At 44.1% G+C, this 25,510-nt stretch overlaps 1 protein-coding gene across 1 annotated transcript in view; it reads right to left on the bottom strand.

Annotated features, from left to right (window-relative positions):
- Window positions 1-25,510, bottom strand: part of large1 (LARGE xylosyl- and glucuronyltransferase 1) — a 270,232-nt gene that overhangs the window by 71,480 nt on the left and 173,242 nt on the right. The window contains exon 4 of the mRNA XM_056276025.1: window positions 6,767-6,849. Coding sequence (XP_056132000.1) covers window positions 6,767-6,849 — 83 coding nt within the window. The remainder of the gene's footprint in view (window positions 1-6,766; window positions 6,850-25,510) is intronic.

Consider the following 25,510-nt stretch of genomic DNA (forward strand, 5'->3'; position numbering starts at 1 on the left):
CTCCCTCGCTGAATTGTGCAGGTAAATTAGAGTGGTACCAAAAGAACGTGGTTTCAAATGAAAGCTAACTTAGCTTTCTGTGTAGCTAACTAGCTAGCTAGCTAGCTGTTTTACTCTCCACACAAATCCATTTTGCTCCCAATAAACCTGCTGAACCAACTAGACATCTGGCTAAAGTTAGCTGCAGCTAACTAACATACATTTATTTTGCCAAGTTACATCACTCAGTCGAGTGCCCGCTAGCAACAATAGCTAATGTTAGCTGCCTGGCTAAGGTTATATTTTTCTCTCCACACCATCACACAACACTGCCCCCAAATCCCTTTATGTATTGCTCCCCAGCAGACAGCTATTTTTGCTTGCTATTAGTCTACAGACATATTTTTTGCTATAGTATTGAACTGTCTGGATGCTAGATCTAGCTAGCAAGTTAAATAACCTATCATTTACCTCAGTCAGTGCACGGCCATCTGCTCTACTCTGCTGCTCGCTTCTGGATTCTGAGCACTGTGTACTGCGCTTGTTGCTTGACGTCTCCAGATCGCGCGCTGACACAAGACACAACGAACCAATGATGATGCAGCTTGAGTCTGCACTGCAGATGTCAATGTGGCTCTTTATTCATCAACACCAGAGCACTCTCTATACGGCGCTGGGTATAGCCCAACCAACCGACATTACTTTAGACTTATTATGAGGCGATCAATATTATTTTTAATTTAACAATTACAATATATTTCTATGACGATCTAAGGTGTCGGAGCTGAGATCTGCTTGGTTCCAATTTTGATCCTAGGTGCCGGATCTCAGATCCGGAAAGATACGGCCTCATTTAACCCCTGGGTATCCCCACCCTTATAAACAATACAGTGACTGCAGGTTTCCCCACCCTTATAAACAATACAGTGACTGCAGGTATCCCCACCCTTACAAACAATACAGTGACTGCAGGTGCCCCACCCTTAAAACAATACAGTGACTGCAGGTATCCCCACCCTTATAAACAATACAGTGAGTGCAGGTGTCCCCACCCTTATAAACAATACAGTGACTGTAGGTGTCCCCACCCTTATAAACAATACGGTCACTGCAGGTGTCCCCACCCTTATAAACAATACAGTGGTTGCAGGTGCCCCCACCCTTATAAATAATACAGTGGCATAACGAACCAAACCAACGATCAGGCTCACATGCAAATTACCATGACCATTAAGTAGAGTTACAATGGTCATGTGTACTATTCACACGGGATTGGGGAATAGCTGCAATCACAGCATTGTAAGATGGATACAGATGTACTCTTAGGACCCCCCCCCCCCCCGCTCAGGGATGGTCATCCCCTCTTCACATAGATGGCCCATAGAGGATGTTGTGATCGACTGTAACAAAAGCAGCACTGAAGCCTAAAAGAACTAAAGTCAAGCAGTCACTTCTGTCTGCAGTCAGCAGCAGGTCATTAGTGACCTTAATTAGAACTGTCTCAGTACTATGAAGTGCTCTAAACCAGACTGGAAACAATTAAAAACAGTATTAGTGCTCATAAAAGAAACCAACTGAGAAGACATTACTCTCTCCAGAACCTTAGATAGGAAAGACCATTTGGAGGTTTGTCTGTAGTTACTTAGGCACAGGGGATCTAAATTAGGTTTCTTCAACAGTGGGTGACCAATGGCATGTTTAAAACTGAGATACATGTTGTGTCAAGATGAACTCATTCAACGTTCTGTGACTGTCAGAGTAGCGGTGCAAATAGAAAGGCCCTAGGTCATCTGGACAAACAGCAGCGAGACATTTTGCTGAAAGACTGCTATCATGGGAGAAAGAAAATATTTGATTGACATTCATAGTACTGTCTGTGAAAATGAACTATATATTCAAAGTTAAGCCAATACTGCAATTTTGTACAATAGTTAGTTAGGATTTTCAGAGCATCTTGTAATTGAGAATCACTGAGTGCCCATATTCTAGAGAAGAATGGCAGGCTAAATACTCATTACTGAGTCTATGGACTCAGCCCCATTTTATCTGTTAGAGAACACTGAACCTTGTACTTGCCAGAGAAACAGTGGATTTTCTCTTTAATCAGCACATCAACGAAAGTTGTTTCTCCTTCTATTGACACACAGCCTTTCATCCTGGATCCTGGTGGTTTCTAACTCCGGGTCTCCACAAAATGTAACCCATAGCACTCCGGCTTTTTTCCTCCTGATAGTAGGTTAAAATCCCAGCAGGGGACCATCACTAGAGAGACGTTTCTGAATTCCAGAATATCAAAACAAAATAAGACAGACCAGCCAGAAGAGAAAAGAAGAGATGTCACCTTTCAGACAGGAACATCAGTCATACAAGACAAGTGGACCTGCTGGGCTTTACATCATAGAGACAAAAGATAAACTAATGGCAAAGGCTAGATTTAAATCAACCACTAAACAACACACCATCTCGGAAACTTTCCAAATGGGATAAAAAAGATGACGAGAACCAAACAGCACACAACACACACATCATGAAGGGTGCTTTCACACCTATTTCTTTACAGCAGTTATTTCAAAACCTGAAGTGTTTTCTTTCTTAGGTCCATTTGAGCAGGCAATGACGCGGCAATCATGCACCCCCTCCACCCCCCCCAAAAGAAAATCAGTCTTATGTCTCACTTCTAAATGGGTTCTTAGACAGCACATTAAAGATGTCATCATACATCTACGACAGAGATAACAGTCAACTTAGGAAAGGATTTACGTCAAGCTGGAGCACAGATCCTCAGACTACAGCTATCATAGTTTTTTCTTCTAGTGAACAAACTATTCAACACAGCATTACAAACTAAGTAAACCTGTCACTAGATTTATTAACTCTGTAGAGCACCCTGGGAATTATCTATTATGGGAATTAGTTATTTCAGATAGTGAGAAATCTGGTAAAATTCTTTTGGTTACTCTGGGGAAAAAGGTTACAAGCAACCTATGAATTTGGCACAAGAGCAGTATCAGGTTTACTATAACTCAAAAAATACCATGCATTTACCTCACCCAAACCCCTTTACCCATATATATATATATATATATATATATATATATATATATATATATATATATATAGCGTTTCTTTTCCCCGAAACCGTCAATGGTGCTGTGAATGCTCAGCTAATGAGGAGCGGAATATCAACATGGACACAGGAAAAAAATATTTTTATTAAAAAATCTTTGTATTAAAAGCTTGTACCCCAGGGCACTCTGTGGGGGGTACTGTGGGAGTATGGGGTACCAGGGCAGTTGCTACAAGCCAATCCGGTCCTTGTATAACCAAAGTGAGAATGTCAGGAGTGAACTGTGACAGAAGGGTACCAGCAAGAGTTTAAGGGAAGGTTTACAAGATGCATGTGAGACCAGGTATGTTATATGGTTTGGAGACAGTAGCACTGATGAAAAGACAGGAGGTGGAGCTTGAGGTGGCAGAGTTGAAGATGATACGATTTTCATTGGGAGTGATGAAGAAAGACAGGATTAAGAACGAGTATATTAGAGGGACAGCTCAAGTTGGACGGTTTGGAGACAAAGCAAGAGAGGCAAGATTGAGATGGCCTGGACATGTGTGGAGGAGAGATGCTGGGTATATTGGGAGAAGGATGCTGAATATGGAGTTGCCAGGAAAGAGGAGAAGAGGAAGGCCAAAGAGGAGGTTTATGGATTTCGTGAGGGAGGACATGCAGGTGACTGGTGTGACAGAGGAAGATACAGAGGACAGGAAGAGATGGAAACGGATGATCCGCTGTGGTGAACCTTAACGGGAGCAGCCGAAAGTACTAGTAGTGGTAGTAGTAGTAGTAGTAGTAGTAATGAATTTTTACAAACTGTTTTGTTAACAGCCACAGTGCAGACTCGTCACCGGGCTACGAGAGGAATCACTTGTAGTGTGCATGTGCTGCCAACAGATGGAAGAGGCAAATACAGCTTATGTTCATGACTGCAAGCAATTTCTTCATGCAGCTTCAAAATCCATCTCAATCAAAGTGGAAATGCATAAGAGAATAATCCTCAAAAGTTAAGAGTCAATATTACAGCCTGACATACAGTAGTTTAAGGCAATTATTTTACGTCTCTAAACATTTTTACACTTCAACTGAAACAGGGTTGGATCCAGATCCCCTGAGTCAAGCATGAGGTCTGTTGTCTAACATCGTGAGGTTTAGGGAGTGGGGTTTAATAATCATGAAATGATCAAATATGGAAGAAAACTGGTCTAACTCGGATTGGTTCTCTTCACAGAATGAGGAAATATATGTGTAGAGAATGAATCATCAGTGCACTTATGATTAATTCACCTGCAGAACTGTTGCTACTTAAGAAATGCTGGTACTAATTGTGGAAGCTGCATGCTCCAAAACATTTACTGGTTACTAATCAAAGGGAGGAGCTTTTCAACTCTGATGTGATGATATATTCAGTATTCATGTTTTACAATAGTATAATGTCATATATAATACCCAGCAATCTACTACTACTACTACTACTACTACTATTACAACTTTTGGTTGATCCCGTTAGGGTTCACCACAGCGGATCATCCGTTTCCATCTCTTCCTGTCCTCTGCATCTTCCTCTGTCACACCAGCCACCTGCATGTCTTCCCTCACCACATCCATAAACCTCCTCTTTGGCCTTCCTCTTATCCTCTTCCCTGGCAGCTCCATATTCAGCATCCTTCTCCCAATATATCCAGCATCTCTCCTCCACACATGTCCAAACCATCTCAATCTTGGATCTCTTGCTTTGTCTCCAAACCATCCAACCTGAGCTGTCCCTCTAATATAATCATTCCTAATCCTGTCCTTCATCATTCCCAATGAAAATCTTATCATCTTCAACTCTGTCACCTCCACCTCCACCTCCTGTCTTTTCGTCAGTGCCACTGTCTCCAAGTCATATAACATAGCTGGTCTCACTACCATCTCGTAAACCTTCCCTTTAACTCTTGCTGGTACCCTTCTGTCACAAATCACTCCTGTTACTTTTCTCCACCCACTCCACCCTGCCTGCACTCTCTTCTTCACCTCTCTTCTGCACTCCCCGTTACTTTGGACAGTTGACCCCAAGTATTTAAACGCATACTCCATCACATCTACTCCTTGCATCCTCACCATTCCACTGTCCTCCCTCTCATTCACGCATAGGTATTCTGTCTTGCTCCTACCGACTTTCATTCCTCTTCTCTCCAGTGCATACCTCCACCTCTCCAGCCTCTCCTCAACCTGCACCCTACTCTAGCTACAGATCACAATGTCATCCGCAAACGTCATCGTCCACTGAGACTCCTGCCTGATCTTGTACATCAACCTGTCCATCACCATTGCAAACAAGAAAGGGCTCAGAGCCGATCCTTGATGTAATCCCACCTCCACCTTGAAACAGTCTGTCATTCCAACCACACACCTCACCACTGTCACACTTCCCTCATACATATCCTGCACCACTCCTACATACTTCTCTGCAACTCCTGACTTCCTCATATAATACCACACCTCCTCTCTCGGCACCCTGTCGTATGCTTTCTCTAAATCCACAAAGACACAATGTAACTCCTTCTGACCTTCTCTATACTTCTCCATCAACATTCTCAAAGCAAACATCACATCTGTGGTGCTCTTTCATGGCATGAAACCATACTGCTGCTCGCTAATCGTCACCTCTTCTTTTAACATAATACCCAGTAATATTTCCCCATATTTCATGGTTAACTGAGAAAAGTTGAATCAGTTCATCTGGACACAAGGTTTAGTGGGAGAAACTACACCATCTACAGACCAGTGGCCACTCTTTCAGGGATGAGTATGTGCACATCCTTGATAGGGAGGAACGCTGGTTTGAACCGGGAGTCAAAGAGACCATCTATGTGAAGAGGGAACAACCATTCCTGAATGGGGGGGGGGGGGGGTTAGAGTGCATCTGTCACCATCTTACAACACTGTGATTGCAGCTATTCCCCAACCCTCTGTGAATAGTGCACATGGCCATTGTAACTCTAGTTAATGGTCACAGCAATTAGCATATAAAACTGGTGTTAGATCGCTGGTTTCAGTCATTATGCAACTGTATTGTTTATAAGGGTGGGGACACCTGCAGACAGCTAAGACTGACAAAGTCACTTAGATGAGAGACGAAACATTTCTGCCTCTAAATCTTTTGTCCAGATGAACTGATGCAACTTTTCTGGGATTCTACACATGGACTATTAAGCATGCATCAAGACATTTGATGGTTAAGTACTCATATGTAAACTAGTGTTAATGTAAACTCTTACTTTGTGGTGTTGTTGAGAATTAAATTCTGCAGGTAGGGATGTGATAGGATCCATGCCAGTCTGGGTGGAGTGGGGCTCAAAACCTAATGGAGCTGGCCCTGTACCCAGCATCCTCCAGCACAGCATGGCACGTTGTAAGGAAGCTCAGGTGGATGAGAACTTTGTAGAGAGTTAAACTGTGGGCCATGCCTCCCTCAGAGTTCAAAGAGGTTCTGTTGCCAAGCAACAGGATGTAGGCAGCAGACATGAGAGCAGCATATGGAGATTGGTGTGGGGGAGAGGAGTCAGGAGGCCCAGGTGTGTTTGTGGGTGTATGAGAGCGAGTGAGCGAGAGAGAGAGAGAGAGAGAGAGAGAGAGAGAGAGAGAGAGAGAGAGAGAGAGAGAGAGAGAGAGAGAGAGAGAGAGAGAGATCACAGGCAGGATATAAGAGGGAAAGTGGTGCAAAACAGAGAAGAGAGGATGCTGTACCTGTGGAAAAGGACCGACTTCACCAAGGTCACCACGTCCCGACTGGCATTGTAGCCAGCACATACAATGGCCACGTGAATGGTCTGCACAAGTCATGAGACAGAGAGGGGGGGGGGGGGGGAGAGGGAAATGTTTTTCTTAATTTTAAAACAAATCTTTGACAAAAAAACAGACTTGACATCTTTTTAACAATATGAACAATATTTGTGAACTTACATATATGTAACCTGCATCTTTTAACATTTCCAACAATAATCATTCAACAACAACTCAAAACATAAAACGAAAAAGGAAAACAGGTAAGACCCCTTCTATCCGAGCTCTGCAGCAAGAACCAGCTCATCATCCATGGTTGAACACTAAGACCCCTGTTATCCAAGCTCTGTAGCAAGAACCAGCTCATCCTCCATGGTTGAACACAGCACCTTTACAACACCACATGTTGTGAATGTGTCCAAAGCCTTAATTGCTCTGTAATAATCAAAATCTACCTTATCCTGGCCTGGACCATCCTGGTAAATCTACCTTATCCTGGACTGGACCATCCTGGTAAATCTACCCTGGCATAGACCATCTCGGTAAATCTACCTCATCCTGGCCTGGACCATCCTAGTAAATCTACCTCATCCTGGCCTGGACCATCCTGGTAAATCTACCTTATCCTGGCCTGGACCATCCTGGTAAACAACAGTTCGACATCACACTCGTCACTTCTCCCTCTCCAGCTCACATATAAATAGCCATTTTTGCTTGTCCTGCAACACAGTTCAAGTGTTGGTATTTACATTCTAAACGTTGACCCCAAAAATACAATTCCGTTTGTAAAAACATTCCCCAGATGATCTAATTAAATGTTCTAATAGCAGAAACAGGGGTGTAAGTCTCACACATTCTAAAAAAAGAAGAATGGGACAACCGTAATGGAATGAAATGGAATGGAAAAATGGAGGGAGACAGACAGACTGGATGCGCGATGGGATAAACCATGCTGAAGAAGAGCATTTGATTTAATATGGAACTTTTGGATTCTTAAGAGAGCGACAAACATGTAGAACAAGAGAACTACCTCCTTAAAGAAGATTGTTAGCTGTAGGTTTATTCTATTTTATCCAACTTTGATTTGCTAAGCAAAGCTAGCTAACGTTACTGACTAGCTGGCTAACCATTTAACCCCTACACAGAGCTAGCTAATGATACTGGCTAGCTGGCTAACCAGTTAGCCCGTATGCAGGCTTTTTCTAATCTTCCTACGCCGTGACACTCAGCTATTTTTTTATCAAACCAGATAGGGAACAGCACTGTAACTATAGTAATATTAGTTTCTAGCTTAAATTTAAAAAAAAAAAACAAACGCTTTTATCAGCTAGCTAACCATTGTGTAGTCGGCTGCCATATCAACATGGCCACTGAGACAGCAGCAGCAGCTACGGGCACTTTGTCCCTCCGCTTTTTTGAGTGGGCAGAGGAGATAAAATCAGAGCACGGAAGAATATAGTTCAGACATAGAATTCAAAGAGAATACCCAGAGACTTTATATGCTGATTGCTGTAATAACGCTGGTGTCGTCACCAACTTGCTCTTTCATACTGAGCGTGTCACTGCATGGCATACAGCCATATCAAAGCACTACAGCTTCATCTCCAAGAGAGGGCTCTGCAAGGGAAAGAAAATTCAGATCTTTGAGGATGAAGACAAGGACCAAGAGAGAAGGCTCCTAACTGTCAACTTTTACCAAAATGGTACAGTCATGGTGCAAGGTAATTAAGCTGCCCTTGGTTCCTTTGAACAGGACTTTCCCACTCTGGAGGAAATGGCAGCATCTAAAAAGAATAAAGAAAACATTCTGAACTCTCCCATCACCGCAGACACCCAGACAGCAGACAGCCAGGTCCACAGCACTGCTAAAAGCTCCCCCATGCCTGGCTGTGATAACCAACATCCAGACCACCACACTGTCAGCCTCCTGAGAGACAGAATGGCTCTACTAGAAGCACAGCTCACTGAGATGAGAGGGCAGCTGCTCCCCACCAGCACCATATCACACCCTTGACCTCCAGGAACAACTCAGCCAGTGTAAGCACCACCTGGAGACTGTTACACAAGAACTGAAAGAACAGATCTCCAGCCTGCAGGAGAAAAGTCAGGCCCTCATCATAGAGCTGAGGGAAACAAAGGACATAATGTCTACCAATACAAAACAGCCACAACCCCTCACTCCCCTCAACCCTTCCAACACTGAGCCCCTACCAACCAGTGAGGATGCAGCAGAGAGAGGCTCCTAAGCCCCCCTGCCCCCCCCAGCATCTCACACCGTAAGCCCACCACCCTGAAAAAAGACACTGAGGTTTGCTATCCTCATTGATTTGAATGGCAAGTTCATTCACAAACAAAAACTCTTCCCCAACATGCAAGTGTCAAAGATCTGGTGCCCCACAACAGAGGATGCACTCCAAAACCTTTCCCACTCTGAGTTTGGCCCTCCAGGTCATATTCTGATCCACACCAGCACCAACAACCTGTGAGGGGAACAGGAAAAGGTTGGAGGTCTGGTCACCAAAATAGCAGAGAAAGCACCTGTGTCCTTCCCAGACTCACACATCAACATCTCTACCCTGCTACCCCGCAGAGAGTTTCACCCTAAGACCATCAATAGGGTGAACACTGACATCACCGGAGGGTGTGCCTCACTCCCAAATGTGCACGTTGCACATCATCCTTACATAACTCCTGAGCACCTGTATGACCACTCCCACTTAAAAAAAGCAGACAGTGGGCATGTTCACCAAAATACTAAAAGATGTGGCATTTGGCTGTCAAAGCCTCCATCTCATACCAGCCAGAGGACCTCCCAGGGACCCTTACAATGCCCCAGACCTCACCAGGAGCCAAAGACCTCCCAGAGACCCTTACTACACCTCAGCCCCTGTCAGGAGTCAAAGACCTCCCAGATATCCACCCAGACCCAGCGCACTTCACAGCCCCACCAGAACATCGCCACCTCCAGCAACACAGCCAGACGGGCCTTGGCTCAGGCTACTACCCCCACCAAACCAGAAATACAACAAAACCAAGAGCCTAGCCCTCGACCCCTGCCCAGCCCCAGCTCACAGGAACAGCATGCAGAACCACACCAGGCCCCGCGCAGCTACACAGAGGTCATGCAAGGAGGAGTGGACTCTGAAGGAATGAGTGAGATTAAACAGTTCCTCCAGTGCATCTGCAATAAGCTGAACTAGTGTTATAATGAAACACACCTGCACATAGATGTACACACACACAATTGGAAAATACACTATTTATACAGTTCGATGTTCATACCTCTCTTAACAATCCAACAGTTACTGCATTACCATCTCCCTTTTGTAATGAAATCCCTATCAGTATGCATGTGGACTATCCAAGGCCTAATCATCATTCTACAGGAGACATGGTATAAAGCTGACACTGTCACCCACTGTCCCGATGGTTATAGAGAAAAAGTAGTACCATCTCAGAAACACAGCCACACCAACAGAGTTAGAAATAGTAGTAGTACCATCTCAGAAACACAGCAACACCAATAGAGGTAGAAATACTAGTAGTACCATCTCAGAAACACAGCAACACCAATAGAGGTAGAAATACTATTAATACCATCTCAGAAACACAGCAACACCAATAGAGGTAGAAATACTAGTAGTACCATCTCAGAAACACAGCAACACCAATAGAGGTAGAAATACTAGTAGTACCATCTCAGAAACACAGCAACACCAATAGAGGTAGAAATACTAGTAGCACCATCTCAGAAACACAGCAACACCAATAGAGGTAGAAATACTAGTAGCACCATCTCAGAAACACAGCAACACCAATAGAGGTAGAAATACTAGTAGTACCGTCTCAAAAACACAGCCACGAGGGGTTCCGGTGTCATGGCGGAGTAAAGACGCGAACTCAAACACTCCTTACGTATTGCTAATTTAATAACTTACATCGTCAACTTATTTTAACCGAACACTCGTGCTTTTTTTTCTTTTTTTTTACAAGAGTTTGGGGAAAATTTTGGCTAACACTTAAGACTGCACGATGAGTGGTCAGCCCAGTACGAGAGCAACAAACTCGAGCGAACACGCGGCTTCGGCTAACGATAACCATACCACGGCCAGCTACAGGCAAAGCTACAGAAGCTAATGCTAGCCTGAAAGCTATCCATGCTAATCAATAGCTCCGATGGCGATTGGCGCGGCTGGACATCGGAGCACAGGAGAGCCACGCATATCTATGGCTCTGTTAGCGACGGGCGTTGGTAAACATCGGGACACAAAGAGCCATGGACATCTATACCTCTGAAAACGACTCCTAGAGGATAAATGCTGAGTCTCATCAGCAGCCAGTCAGACTAGCTTGGTCTAGTCAGAAAGGCACGAACTGAGGAAGCCTCTTGGATGAGAGGCGAAACGTCTTCACGGATATATACCAAGTCCAGTTGCACTTGATTCAACTCCTTTGGATATCGATGCTAACGTCGCAGCGGCTAACCCTCAGCAACTTACCCGTGGCAATTTGAAGGGAATGCTCGACACTATGAGGGACGAGATGCTTTCTGAGCTCCGAAGCACAGTCGCCACACTGCAAGCCACAGTCTCCTCTCTCGTAGTGAAAATCCAAGAGGCGGAAGCCGGTCTGAACAACGTGGATAGCAGAGCTGCTACACTGGAGCGCTCCTATGCGGACCCGAAGGCTGAAAACGAGAAGCTTCGCGCCCTACTGGATGATCAGGAAAACAGATCACGGAGGCAGAATATTAGAGTTGTTGGTCTCCCAGAAAAAACTGAAGGCAGCCATCCCTCCTCCTTTATGGAATCCTTCCTGATCGAGGCTTTCGGCACGGACAGCTTCCCTCGTAAACCAGAAGTTGACCGTGCTCATCGCGCTCGCAGACCACCGCAGCCAAACGACCCCCCTCGAGCCATGACTGTACGCCTGCATCACTATCGAGCTAAGGAGCCGATTCTGCGCCTATCCTGGGAGAGATCAGGGCAGCTGACATATAGTGGGACAAAGATTAGCTTCTACCCGGACTTTAGCACTGACCTAGTGCGGAAGAGAGCTGCGTTCAATCCGGTAAAGAAAATGCTTCGCGAAGCCGGCCTGAAATACTCCCTCGCATATCCTGCAACGCTCCGGTTCACAATTGAAGGGCCAAACAAGAGTTCAAGTCACCGTCGGATGCGTCTACCTTTGTTAGGCTAATGTCGGCAGGGCTCTGGGAGCGCCGAGTGGCACAGGGAGTGAGGATGTGCCCCCGCTGGAGAACTAGCCGGCTGCCTGTCCTCTGAAGCGCAGACGGTCCGTCACAATATGCGCACGGGCAAAACAAAAACAAAATCCTCGTGATCATCTAGACAATAACTTGTAAATTGTGTCTATTCCCTATGTCAGACAGCTGCCAGCAATACATCTGTGAGATTTGATGAGTCTTTGACAGCCTTTTTTCAGTTCACAATTGTAAATTGTGTTTATTATCCATGCCAGACTGTTGCCAATGACATGATCCAGTCTTAGATATATGTTAATTCTCACTCCTTCCTACGTTTGAAGGCTGCCACTAATAGCGAAGGCTGGGTGTTGTGTTCTTCTCTTTTTTCCCGACGATATAAGTTTACGCCTCCATTTCTGGTATTTAGTGAGGAGTGCCAAGATGTAAAAGTATTAGGTTTAAGGCATCTTAAGCGGTTGTGTGCCATGTGGGGCTTTATAGCACTGAGTTTAGGTAAGTGCTATGGGGGGGTGTCCTCTTGTCTGAATTTTGTTTATCTTTTCGTAGTTTTTTGTTTTGTATTTTGTAAAGTTCACCATTACAACTTCAACCATATTCACCTACATCAATCTCTCGTTGAGCAAAAGGCCTTTCCTTCCTGGATTTAACCAATCTATATGGTTCCACTGCCCTCGTTAATGAATAAGGTTAGGAATAGAAAGCTTAATCTGATCTCTTTGAATGTGAAGGGCCTAAACAACCAAGTGAAAATAAACAGAGTACTAGCTCACCTCTCTCAGTTAAACGTGAGTATATTGTAACGTACATGGATAAGTAGACATGCTGGCCGCTGGCTGGCGGATCTGAGCCTTTCGTCGAGCGGTTAGCGATGTCTCCTGCGGTGCGGGCGACACGGGTTCGTCTCCCGGCCGCTCCCCCGAATTCGCTACAATGTCCTTTCTTCAAGAAACACGTTTTCGTAACGCTGATGTCAACAAAATCCGGAAAAGCTGGGTGGGGAAGGTTTTTCACTCGAAATTTTATTCAAGGGCCAGGGGGCCTGCTATAATTATAATAATAATAAATCAATATTATATAGCTCTTTTCTAGTACTCAAAGTCGCTTTACAATAAATGGAGTGAAACAAGACGACATGAACTTAACACAGACATACAGGGGTGGATGGGAAGGGGGGCTATGAGAGGGAGAAGTGGCAGCCACACATGACGCCAGCACTACTCTCCGACTTGGACAGATAAAAAGGGGAAGAAAAACAAACATCATAAATCACAGATGCAGGTCAAGTGCTCAGTCCTCAGCCTGCCCCAGACCAGGGGTGTATGAGCGGACGGGGGGGGGGGGGGGGGCACGAGAAGGCAATGGAGAAAAGGTGTGTCTTGAGACGGGATTGGAAGACTGGGAGGGATTCTGAGTCTCTAATGATTTGGGGAAGTGAGTTCCAGAGCCTGGGAGCTGCTCTGGGGAAGGCTCAGTCACCCAAGCCGCGGAGGTTGGACCTGGGGGTAGAGAGAAGGGAGGCTGAGGTGGATCTGAGGGACCGAGAGGGTTGGTAGGGGGAGAGGAGATCGGTGAGGTATTGGGGAGCCAGTTTGTGGAGGGCTTTATACGCAAGAACCAGAATTTTGTAATTGATCCGGTGAGAGATGGGTAGCCAGTGGAGGTCTTTTAGAACTGAGATGATGTGGTGCCAGGATTTGGTGAAAGTTAAAAGTCGGGCGGATGTGTTCTGGACCAATTGGAGTCTCTTGATAGAGCTAGCACTGATGCCATAGAGGACTGAGTTGCAGTAATCAAGGCGGGAGGAGATGAAGGCATGGATCAGTATCTCAGCAGCAGGGCGTGTGAGAGAGGATCTTATTTTTGCAATGTTGCAAAGGTGGTAGAAAGAGGATTTGACCATTTGGTGGTCTGTGAATGTTCTCATTCATCCAGGTCATGGTTATCCAAAGGAGTTGAATCAAGTGCAACTGGACTTGGTATACACGCGTGAAGACGTTTCGCCGCTCATCCAAGACGCTTCATCAGTTCGTGCCTTTCTGACTAGACCAAGCTAGTCTGACTGGCTGGTGATGAGACTCAGAATTTATCCTCGAGGAGTCGTTGTCAGAGCTATTGATATGCGTGGCTCTCCTGTGCTCCGATGTCTAGCCGCGCCCGTCGCCATCGGAGCTATTTATTTGCATTTGTTTAGCAGCGACGGTCGTTGGGGCAGGCACGTAGCAAGGTAGGTGGTTTTCGTGTCTGAACCCCCCCCCCCCGAAACCCCACGGCCCGTCTGAAATGGCACCAATATTTATTTAGTTATCGTTTTGATTATTTGTCACCACCCCTCTAGCCTACTCATACACTGCATCTATCGTGACTGACAGGCGTTAAACCTGTCAGTTAATTTGTTTCCAAACATGATGTATCTTATTGGTCTGTTTCGTAAAACAAATAAAATCACACGCTTTGAATTGGCTCAGAGGTCTGACGAGTCAGCTAAGCAACCTGCCACTGGTTATGCTAGCTAAATGGTCGAGCTATAGTTTGCTTTTCAAAAGCAATGGAGCCGCCGAAAGCTACCTGTAAATCAGGCAAGAGCAGTAAAGTTAATATTCGTACAATCAGTGATTTTTTTGTTTCAACGTGTTCCGACTCAAAACAGAAAAAAAGAACATTACAGGTGATCTGGTCACTAACGTTACCGACTTTCCAGAGCAAGTGTTAGCAGACCCACTGCCCTCCTCCTCGGAAACGGAGCCAGAGTTAGCAGACCCGCCGTCCTCTACCCCGGAAACGTTTTCACACGACTTTGTGGATTATATTGGTGGGAAAATATCAGACGAACAGAGAAGAGAAATATACTCACTGGACTGGACGGCCAATATCGGACAAACATTCCCTACAAAACTAGGAGGTAAACTACGTTTCCAACGTCATTGGATTGACCAGTTTAGCTGGCTAGTATACTCAACAAGGTCCGACGGTTGTTTTTGTAAGCACTGTGTTGCGTTTGCAGTCGAGCGTGCGGGCAAGGGAGGGCACAGAAAAGCTGGCAAGCTAATTAATGTCCACTTCTCAGACTGGAAACATGCTTTAGAGACGTTCAAAGACCATGCACAAAAGGCATATCACAAGGATGCATGTTTGAAAGCGGACAATTTCCAAATGGTTCTCAACAATAAAATGGATGCAATTTCACTGAGGCTAGATTCTGAGAGAAAAAAGCGAGTCCAAGAAAACAGAGAAAAACTCAAAAGCAGCATTGCAACGTTGATTTTTTTGCGGTCGCCAAGAACTCGCCCTGAGAGGTGATATTGATTCAGGACCAGTGACATTGAATGAGCCAACTCACAATGACGGAAATGTCAGGGCTTTACTCAGGTTTAGGGCTACATCTGGCGACATAGTACTGTTACAACACTTGAGTAAATGTGCAGCAAACGCTAGCTACTGCATTCCTGATGTACAAAATGAAATAATCAGCATAATTGGAGATGTGATAACAAACAAACTGGTGCAGAAAGTAAACTCCGCGCAGTGTTTCACTGTGTTGGCAGATGAAATGAAAGATGTTTCAGGGCGGGAGCAGCTTTCTGTCTGTGTCAGATACGTGAACCAGCATGACAGCCAATATAGCATCAGAGGATTTTTTTGTCCTTTGTTGATATCGAGAAGTTAACCGGGGAGGCAATCGCCAATTCAATCGAAAGTCAGTTCACAAATGCAGGCGTTGATTTACAGTTTTTACGTGGCCAGGGATACGACGGCGCATCTGCCATGAGTGTCCGTATAAATGGTGCCCAAGCTAAAATCAAAGAGAAGCACAAGCAAGCAGTTGATGTGCACTGTGCCAGCCACAGTTTGAATTTGGTCCTAAACAAGTGCTGCACTGTACAAATGGTGCGAAATTGCTTTGGAATTGTCTCGGAAATCTGCACTTTTTTCCATGATTGGGCTTTGCGGTCTGCCAGTCTGCGACACGAGACGGAGCGTCTTTTACCCGACTGCAAGAAAACGCGACTGACGAAGTTGTGTGAAACGAGATGGGTCGAACGCCACGACGCAATATTTACATTCAACGAGCTTTTAGACCCTGTGCGATCCAGCCTGCAGAAAATCAGTGAAACCTTCACAGGAGACACATCTGTCAAAGCCACTCAGCTCTTTAATTCAATTGACAATGCAGAATTCATGCTGTCCATGAATGTGAGTGCGAAGATGCTTGCAAAAACCTATCACCTGTCCACCTTCCTTCAGAAGGAAAATTGTGACTTGGTGAGTTGCGTTTCAGCTGCTGATGCTGTTATTAAGCAGGTAGATGAGATGAGGGCTAACTCTGAGATGGAGTTCAGGCAGATTTTCCAAAAGACCTCTTCCCAAGCAGCCAAGTATGGGGTTGAATTTCGACCACGAAGAGGCATGGACTGCAATGAGGATCCATTGAAGGCCTGTGAAAATCACTACCGGCAAAAGCTTTTCATAGTCATGCTTGACTTTTATTCATCACAGATGAAGGAACGCTTCGGCAAACACAGAAATGTGATCTCCAACCTCTGCTCCTTACTGCCATCTAAGGTCAGCATGCTGAACGACAGCTCAGCTCAAGCGCTCTCCAACCTGTATCCTGATGAAGTGGAAGTTGTAAAGTCAGAAATTGACACCCGGCGGGATAAATGGAAAGATGCAACTTATGTTCCGCAAAATGCCATTGAGGCATTAAATGCCTGTAACAGTGAGTTGTTTCCAAGCATCTTCAAGCTTCTCCGCGTTTTGACCACGCTTCCTGTCACCAGTGCCCATGTCGAGAGAAGTTTTTCCCGTCTGGGAAGGATCAAGGACAAAATGCGCAGTACAATGACGGAAAGACGGCTTAATGGACTGACATTGCTCTCGGAGCACAGAGACATTGTGGTGACGCTGGAAGAGGTACTGGACATCTTTTGCAGACAAAAAAGACGATTGGACCTGCTTTTATAAGGTAAGACCCACTTTTATTTATTAATGCATTGATGATTATCTATGGGCCATTAATATGTTGACATTTACCGTACGGTTGGGTATTAGGCTATAGTATACAGTGTGGGAATTTTATTTACCGGTAGCTTTCGGCAGTGTTGCCCGACCCCCCCCAAAATATGTTTCTGGCTACGGGCCTGCGTTGGGGGTGTTGGTTTCGACTTCATTATTCAGTGGTCATGAGAGTCGTTGGAGCAGTTAGTGACCGACTGTTGTTCTTGGAGGCTAGGCTTCTTGAGTCTCCTGGGTAGAGATGAAAGGACGGCATTGTAAGTGGGAGATAGGTGGTGTCGCAGACCTCCTCCTCTGTTGAGGGATGGTTTTTCCAGTTTCGCATAGATGGCTTCCTTCACCCCTCTTTCAAACCATATATCTTCTCTGTCCAAAATGTGTACTTTGCTGTCCTCGAAGGAGTGTGTCTTCTCCTTTAGGTGTAGATAGACTGCTGAGTCTTGTCCTGAGGAGTTTGGCCTTCTGTGTTGGGCCATCCATTTGTGTAGTGGTTGTTTGGTTTCTCCTATATATAGGTCAGTGCAATCCTCATTGCATTGTACGGCATACACCAGATTGCTTTTCCGGGTGTGTGGTACACGGTCTTTGGGATGAACCAGTCTTTGTCAGAGTGTGTTGCTGGGTTTGAAGAATACCGGGATGTGGTGTTTGTTGAAAATTCTCCTGAGTTTCTCGGAGACCCCAGAAACATACGGGATGACTGTGCTCTTCTCTCTGTTCCTTTTCTCCTCGTCGCTCACGTCGTTGGTCTTTTTGGAACGTGTTGCAGTTTTCACAAAGGTCCAACTCGGGTAGCCGCAGGTTTTTAAAGCTCCCCTCAGGTGTTTGTGTTCTTCTCGCTGGGCCTGAGTGCTGCTGGGCACATTGTCAGCTCTGTGTTGCAAAGTTCTGATGACGCTCAGTTTGTGTTCCAGCGGGTGGTGTGTGTCGAAAAGTAGATATTGGTCTGTGTGTGTAGGTTTCCTGTAAACCACAATGTGGAGGCCCCTGTCTTCCCCAATGTGGACGTCACAGTCCAAGAAGTCTTCCCTTGTGAACTTAATGTTCTTGTCCACTGAATTGATGTGTTTGGTAAACGCTTGCACCTCTTGTGTTTGGATTTTGACCCATGTGTCGTCAACATATCTGAATCCACCATTTGGTGGATATGTGGCTCAAGGGAGAAGGTTGGATCAAGGATCACACCAAGGTTGCATGCCTGGGGGGAAGGGGAGACAGTAGTGCCATCGATGGTGAGTGCAAGGTTGTTGATTTGGCTGAGAGTGGACTTGGAGCCAACGAAGAGGAGTTCAGTTTTGTCACTGTTGAGTTTGAGAAGGTTTTGCTGCATCCAGACTTTAACTGCAGACAGACAGGAGTTGATGTGAGAGAGGGGTGGATTGTGAGGGGATTTGGTGCTGAGGTATATCTGGGTGTTATCAGCATAACAGTGGAAGTCCAAGTTGAAATGGTGGAGAATCTGACCAAGAGGGAAGATGTAGATGATGAAAAGGAGTGGGCCGAGTACAGAACCTTGGGGAACACCTTGTGTGACTGTGGATGGAACAGAGGAGTGGTTGTGAAGTGAGATGAAGTGTGACCTGTTGGAGAGGTAGGACTGGAGCCAGCTGAGTATGGTGCCTTCAATACCGACATCTTTCAATCTGGTGAGCAGGATGTTGTGGCTCACAGTATCGAAGGCTGCACTCAGGTCGAGGAGGATGATGATGTTAAGGGCTTCAGTATCAGCAGAAGTGAGGAGGTCATTAAGTACTTTAAGGAGTGCAGTTTCAGTGCTGTGGAGTGGGCGAACATCAGACTGGAGACTTGTGTGGCGGCAATGCGTTCCAGGGTTTTAGAGAGGGAGGGGAGACTGGAAATTGGCCAGTAGTGGTTGAGGCAGGATGAATCAAGGCTGGATTTCTTGAGAATTGGGGTGACAGCTGCAGGGGACAATTCCATGGGACAGTGAAAATGTTGGTGAGGTAGGGGCATAGGGCAGGGGGCATTTCTTCAGTAGGGGGTGGAGAGGGGATCAAGGGAGCAGGTTGTGGATTTTGATGAGCTGATGAGTTCAGAGATAGTGGTAGGGGCAACTCGAACAAACCGGGAGAGGCGGCGATCAGGGGGAGGGGTAGGTAGGTCAAGAGGAATGGGGAGAAGAGGGGCCGGAGTAGGTGCTGCCGAGTCAGATGCAGGGGACAGTGATTTGTTGATAGCAGTGATTTTGTCTTCAAAAAATTGGAGAAATTAGTTGCATTGTTCAGCAGTAGAGTTGGAGAGGGCATCGGCACGGGGCTTGAGGAGGTTGTTTACAGTGGAGAAGAGGGTGTGGGGGTTACGGCTGGAATCATTAATGATGGTGGAAAAATAGGCAGACTTGGCGGCGGTGAGGGCATCATTGTAGGCAGAGAGGTGGAGGTTGTGGGCTTCTAGTCTAGCAGGAGGGGCCCTCAGATTTTGAGGTACCCCTACCCGAGTTAGAACAAAACACAACCATGTTTTTTCATATCCCATATGTGTCCCATTAATGAAATGGATGATTGTAGAACTTTATTTTTGTGGGAAATACGTTTTTTGGGCTATTCTTTAGACCTACCCTAATATCTGAAAAAGAGCCAAATTAGGCCAGTCCGGATAGGGGTGGGGTGACAAAAAAGCCCATAATTTCATAATGCTCACTCAAATTTGCATCAAATTTGCTGTGGTTTGACCCAAGTAACTGTCCAACAACACCAAAGAGTTAAAATGTAATTTTTCCAAAGAAATACTAGAATATTGCCCTGCAAACATTTAGTGTAGGCGGAAATTGTTAGTCTAGCAGGATGGGCCCTCAGACTTTGATATACTGTACCCCTACCCAAGTTAGGACAAAACTCAACAATGTTTTCTTTTTATCTTCAGGGTCTCCCATTCAAGAAATGCACTGTTGTGGAACTTTATTTTTGTGGGAAGTTAGTGAAATCAACTGAAGAAGTGATGCACCCCATAGAGCCAATAAAGATCTTTCTGGGGGTGATAGGGTTACAATGTGCAGTCTAGTTTTGCAAAGGAAGCTCTGATCCACCTATAGTTTTGTGTGAGAGTAGTCAGGTATCTTGTGCACATGGATTACCTGAATTTATGTTGATAATTTGTTTTAATTATGTACTATTGACCTCTAAACACAGTGATGAATAGGCGGAAAGCATAAGTAAATTATTTTTCATGGCGAATAACACAAAACCTTTTAATTTGAACAAAATCAAAAGGTTTTGGAAGTCAATATCCTTTTCATTTACCATAAGCTATCCCTTCCTGAAAGAGATATATTCACTGTTTAGTGTTAATTTGGGATATGCAATCCATATCACCCTCTGAAGTCAATAGGGTAATGAACAAAATACAGCACCACATTCCATTCACACTCTTAAACATGGATTGATTGCTCTTTGGTGTGCCTCCTTGTTTTTTCCCTTGTTTGTTAAATTCCAACTGCCATTTTTAAACTGCCTCATCCAGAGGTTTGTCAATGTTATGTGGCAGAAATAAAAAAAGGAAGAAGAAACCATCACCACCATTCTAATGACAGATCAGGTAACACAAATGTCTAATTTATTTTTCATATTCTTAAATTGAGTATAACATGTTTTGTGTTGAAAGAATTATTATTATTTTAGCTAGCTTAGCCAGCTTACTATTCCTTTAGTTAGCTAGCATACCACTGCACAGTGCTAATGGCAGTTATGCACAAAGCTAACTCTTGACAGTGTGTGTGTGTGTGTGTGTGTGTGTGTGTGTGTGTGTGTGTGTGTGTGTGTGTGTGTGTGTATTTATTTATTTATGTATAAATAAAAAAAATTACTCTCTGGTTATGTTGGGCAGATACCTACTTCATACCACAGCAAATCTGAGGAAATTCTGAGTGAGCATTATGAAATTATGGGCTTTTTTGTCACCCCACCCCTATGCGGACTTGACTAATTTGGCTCTTTTTCAGATATTAGGGCAGGTCTAAAGAATAGCCCAAAAAACTTATTTCCCACAAAAATAAAGTTCCACAACCATCCATTTCATTAATGGGACACATATGGGATATGAAAAAACATGGTTGTGTTTTGTTCTAACTCGGGTAGGGGTATCTCGAAAACTAAAGCCCTTTTTGAGGACTTGCTGCTAGCCTATTCTTGATGTACAGTGAGAGATGTTTTCTTGGCGAGTCGTTCCACAATTATACACAAGGATATTTCATTTGAAACTGAAAAAATTGTAGCTGACTCGAATGGTAGATATGTGATAGTTACTGGCAAACTTTTAAACAAACCCGTAATCCTGGCAAACATATATGCACCTAATTGGGATGACGACGCTGTCATTATTTATTTTTTCTCGGCTCTACCCGATGTGGACAACCATTTTTTAATTGTTGGTGGAGACTTTAATTGTGTGCTCAATCCCATGTTTGATCGCTCCGCCACCAGACCTCTACCACTGTCCAAGACAGCCAAAGTAATTAATAATTGCATTGATTAATATGGGTTATTTGACCCCTGGAATTTTAGTTTCCTTACCAGAAGAGCATTTTCTTTTTTCTCGCTGGTTCACCACACCTATTCCCGAATTGATTATTTTCTTCTTGACATTCGGCTTATACCCGTCACTGACCACACTAAGTACCATAGTATTGTCATTTCTGATCATGCTCCCCTTTCCTTTGAATTGTCTTTCCCTGAACAACCCACGCCATGCAGAGCATGGCGCCTGAACTCTCTTCTACTCTGACTTCAAATTTGTTAGGTACTTGAGCACCCACATTAAGTTTTTTTATTGAAACAAATGCTACACCAGATATCTCCCATGGAACTCTCTGTGAAACTCTGAAAGCCTACCTGCGTGGCCAAATTATTAATTTCACCTCACATAATAAAAAAAAATATTTCCAAACTAAAGGAGCTCAGTGATAACATAGTCCAATTGGATGCACAATATGTCACTTCACCTACCCCAGAACTTTACCAAAAGAGGATCCGTCCTCAGAAAGAATTTGACTTAGCTTCAACAGCTAAGACTGAACATCTTCTTTCAAGGGCTAAATACACTACCTATGAACTTGGAGACAAAACAGGCAGACTCTTGGCTCACCAGGCATGCCAGGCATACGTGTTACATCAAATTACACAAATACAGACCACTTCAGGTTCCACAGTTACAGACCATAAACACATTAATGATACATTTGCTGAGTTATTGTGGTAAACTATATACATCCGAGTGTAATAACGGTCCTAATGAGTCTGATTCCTTTTTTCAAGGACTGAATTTACCTACACTTAGAGATGTAGAGAAGTCTGACCTTGATAGCAATTTGACGGTGGAAGAGGTTCGGGAAGCCATCAAGTGTATGCAGTCGGGGAAAACACCCGGGCCAGACGGGTTCCCAGTGGAATTTTTTAAGAAGTTCTCAAATGAACTCTTCCCATTACTCCTGAAAATGTATAATCAATGCTTCTTGGATGGTCAGCTACCACAAACACTGAGGCAAGCCTTAATATGTCTCATCCCCAAAAAAGATAAAGATCCTCTGCGCTGTGAATCCTATTGTCCAATCAGTCCCCTTAATGCAGATTTTAAAATTCTTGCAAAATGTTTAGCCTTGAAGGGGTTCTCCCAGCCCTTATTTCACCCGATCAATCGGGATTTATTCAGGGTAGGCACTCCTTCGATAATACTCTTAGGCTTTTTGATATAATATACACCCAGTCGAAATCTGCTTCACCTGAAATTGTAGCTGCCTTAGATGCGGAGAAGGCTTTTGATGGAGTGGACTGGGGTTTCCTTTTCGATGCACTTTCAAGATTCGGGTTTGGATCCAACTTTGTTTCTTGGGTTAAATTATTATATAACGACCCCTTAGCATTGGTTCGAACTAACGAGGTACAATCAAGATATTTCCCTCTGTATAGGGGAACAAGACAGGGTTGTCCACTCTCCCCATTGCTTTTTGATTTAATGATCGAGCCACTTGCGGCTTCCTTACGACAGTGTGGCTCCTTTGAAGGAATAATCCGTGGTGGTAGGGTACACAAGGTGTCATTGTACGCTGATGACCTTCTCTTATATATCACCAACCCTGCACTGTCTCTTCCCTCCATCCTATCTAAGCTGGAACAATTTGGGAATCTCTCCGGATACAAGTTGAACCTGCAAAAAAGCGAAGATTTCCCTCTGAACCCTATGGCCCTTGGTATCCCTGCATCTATGTTCCCCTTCAGGAGAGTGACCTCAAATTTCAAATATTTAGGGATCATGGTTCCTCGTTCCTTTCAGCTTTTACACAAATTAAACTTCTCCCCTTTAATTGACAAAGGCAAACAAGATATGGAGCGCTGGTGCACACTACCATTATCAATGGCTGGATGCATTAGCTTGCTTAAAATGAATATTGTCCCCAAGTTCCTGTATCTTTTTCAGAACATTCCTACTTTTATTCCGAAAAAACACTTTAGCTTTCTTGACAGGATGTTCTCTAACTTTAACTGGGATGGCAGACAGCCCTGGATATGCAAGGACTTCCTACAACGTCCTAAAGCACTGGGAGGGATGGCTATGCCCAATCTTCTTTACTACTATTGGGCTAGTAATTTCCAGAAGTGTGTCATGCATGTTCAAAGCACCTCGCTTGAGCACACACCTGAGTGGGCAAAGATAGAATCCCATGACCTTCCTATTCATTCCTTAGTCACTTCCCCGCTACCAGTGGTAATTGGCACACCACACAAAAATCCGGTTACAGCTCATACAATCAGAATATGGACTCAAGTTAGAAAAACATTTGGTATGCAAAAAGCCTCCTTAATGACACCCATTATGTCAAACCACCTCTTTACCCCTGCCAAGTTAGATATGGCTTTTCGAGCATGGCATGGGAATGGAATTCGATTTATAAAGGATTTATATTTTGATGGGGTATTTTCTTCATTCAATCAATTGGTAGAAAATTTTAACCTACCCCACTCCCACTTCTACCGCTATTTACAGATTAGGCATTTTGTTCAGAAGGGTTTCCATCCTTTCCCTGAGATACCTCTGACAACATCAATCGATACACTTTTAGCCACAGAGGCTAGTCTAAAGGCCACCATCACAAGGATCTATAATAAACTAGCCACTATAAATCCTCAGCCAACGGCTAGCCTTAGAAACCTCTGGGAGCAGGAACTTGGTACTCCTCTCCCTGATGATCTGTGGGATGCAGTTTTGGAACAGGTACACTCTTCCTCTTCATGCAGTAGATTTGGGCTTATTCAGTTTAAGACTGTTAACCGTGTCCACCTTACTAAAGTTAAATTAGCCAAAATTTACCCCAACATCGACCCCACTTGTGACAGATATAAACATGTACCAGCTACCTTGTTGCATATGTTCTGGACATGCCCTGAGTTACATACATTATGGTCAGCAATATTTAAATCCTTAAGTGAAATTTTTAGTACAACTATTGATCCACATCCTTTAATTGCCATACTTGGTGTGAGACTGGAAGACTGTGACCAGTCATCTAACATGTATAAACTGATGGTCTTTACTACATTGCTATCTTGGCACCTAATACTCTTAAATTGGAAGAGCTCAAGACCTCCATCCCATGTCAGGTGGATCAGGGATAGTATGTATTATCGCAAGTTGGAAAAGATCAAATTTACCTTAAGGGGTAACAGGGACAAGTTCAAGAAAGTCTGGATGCCTTTTCTGACTTACTTTGACACTTTAACCAGTATAACAGACTGGGATGCCTCTTGACTCGAGTCAGGAATGGCCCAACTAGTATAGACTATAAACCGAGAGATTTTTTGTGTCTAGGTGAACCATGCTGATTATTTATTTTTCTTGAACTTTTTTTTTGTCGTTTTGTTTCGTTTTGTTTTGTTTTTTTTGTCTTCGATTTAGTTGTACGTATGTAATTTCATTATTTCTTTAATTGGTATTTATCCTTGAGGATCTAGGAATGTCGAGTGGGGGAGGTGAGGGGTTTATTGTGTGAAATTACTCAATATGTGACTTGTTTAATATGTTAAAATTGTAAATGCCAATAAACATATATTTTTTTAAAAACACACAGCCACACCAATAGAGGTAGAAATAGTAGCACCATCTCAGAAACACAGCCACACCAATAGAGGTAGAAATAGTAGTACCATCTCAGAAACATAGCAACACCAATAGAGATAGAAATAGTAGTACCATCTCAGACAAACACAGCCACATCAATAGAGGTAGAAATAGTAGTACCATCTCAGAAACACAGCCACACCAGTAAAGGTAGAAATAGCAGTACCATCTTAGGCAAACACAGCCACACAAATAGAGGTAGAAATAGTAGTGCCATCTCAGAAACACAGCCACATCAACAGAGGTAGGGAATCTGGAGGCTTAATCATCTGGTATAAATCTGATATACATAATCAAATTGACCCCCTAAAAATGGGCAAATATTACATATGGTTAAAACT

This window comes from Lampris incognitus, chromosome 3 (genome assembly GCF_029633865.1).
Source record: "Lampris incognitus isolate fLamInc1 chromosome 3, fLamInc1.hap2, whole genome shotgun sequence".
Taxonomy (NCBI): Eukaryota; Metazoa; Chordata; class Actinopteri; order Lampriformes; family Lampridae; genus Lampris; species Lampris incognitus.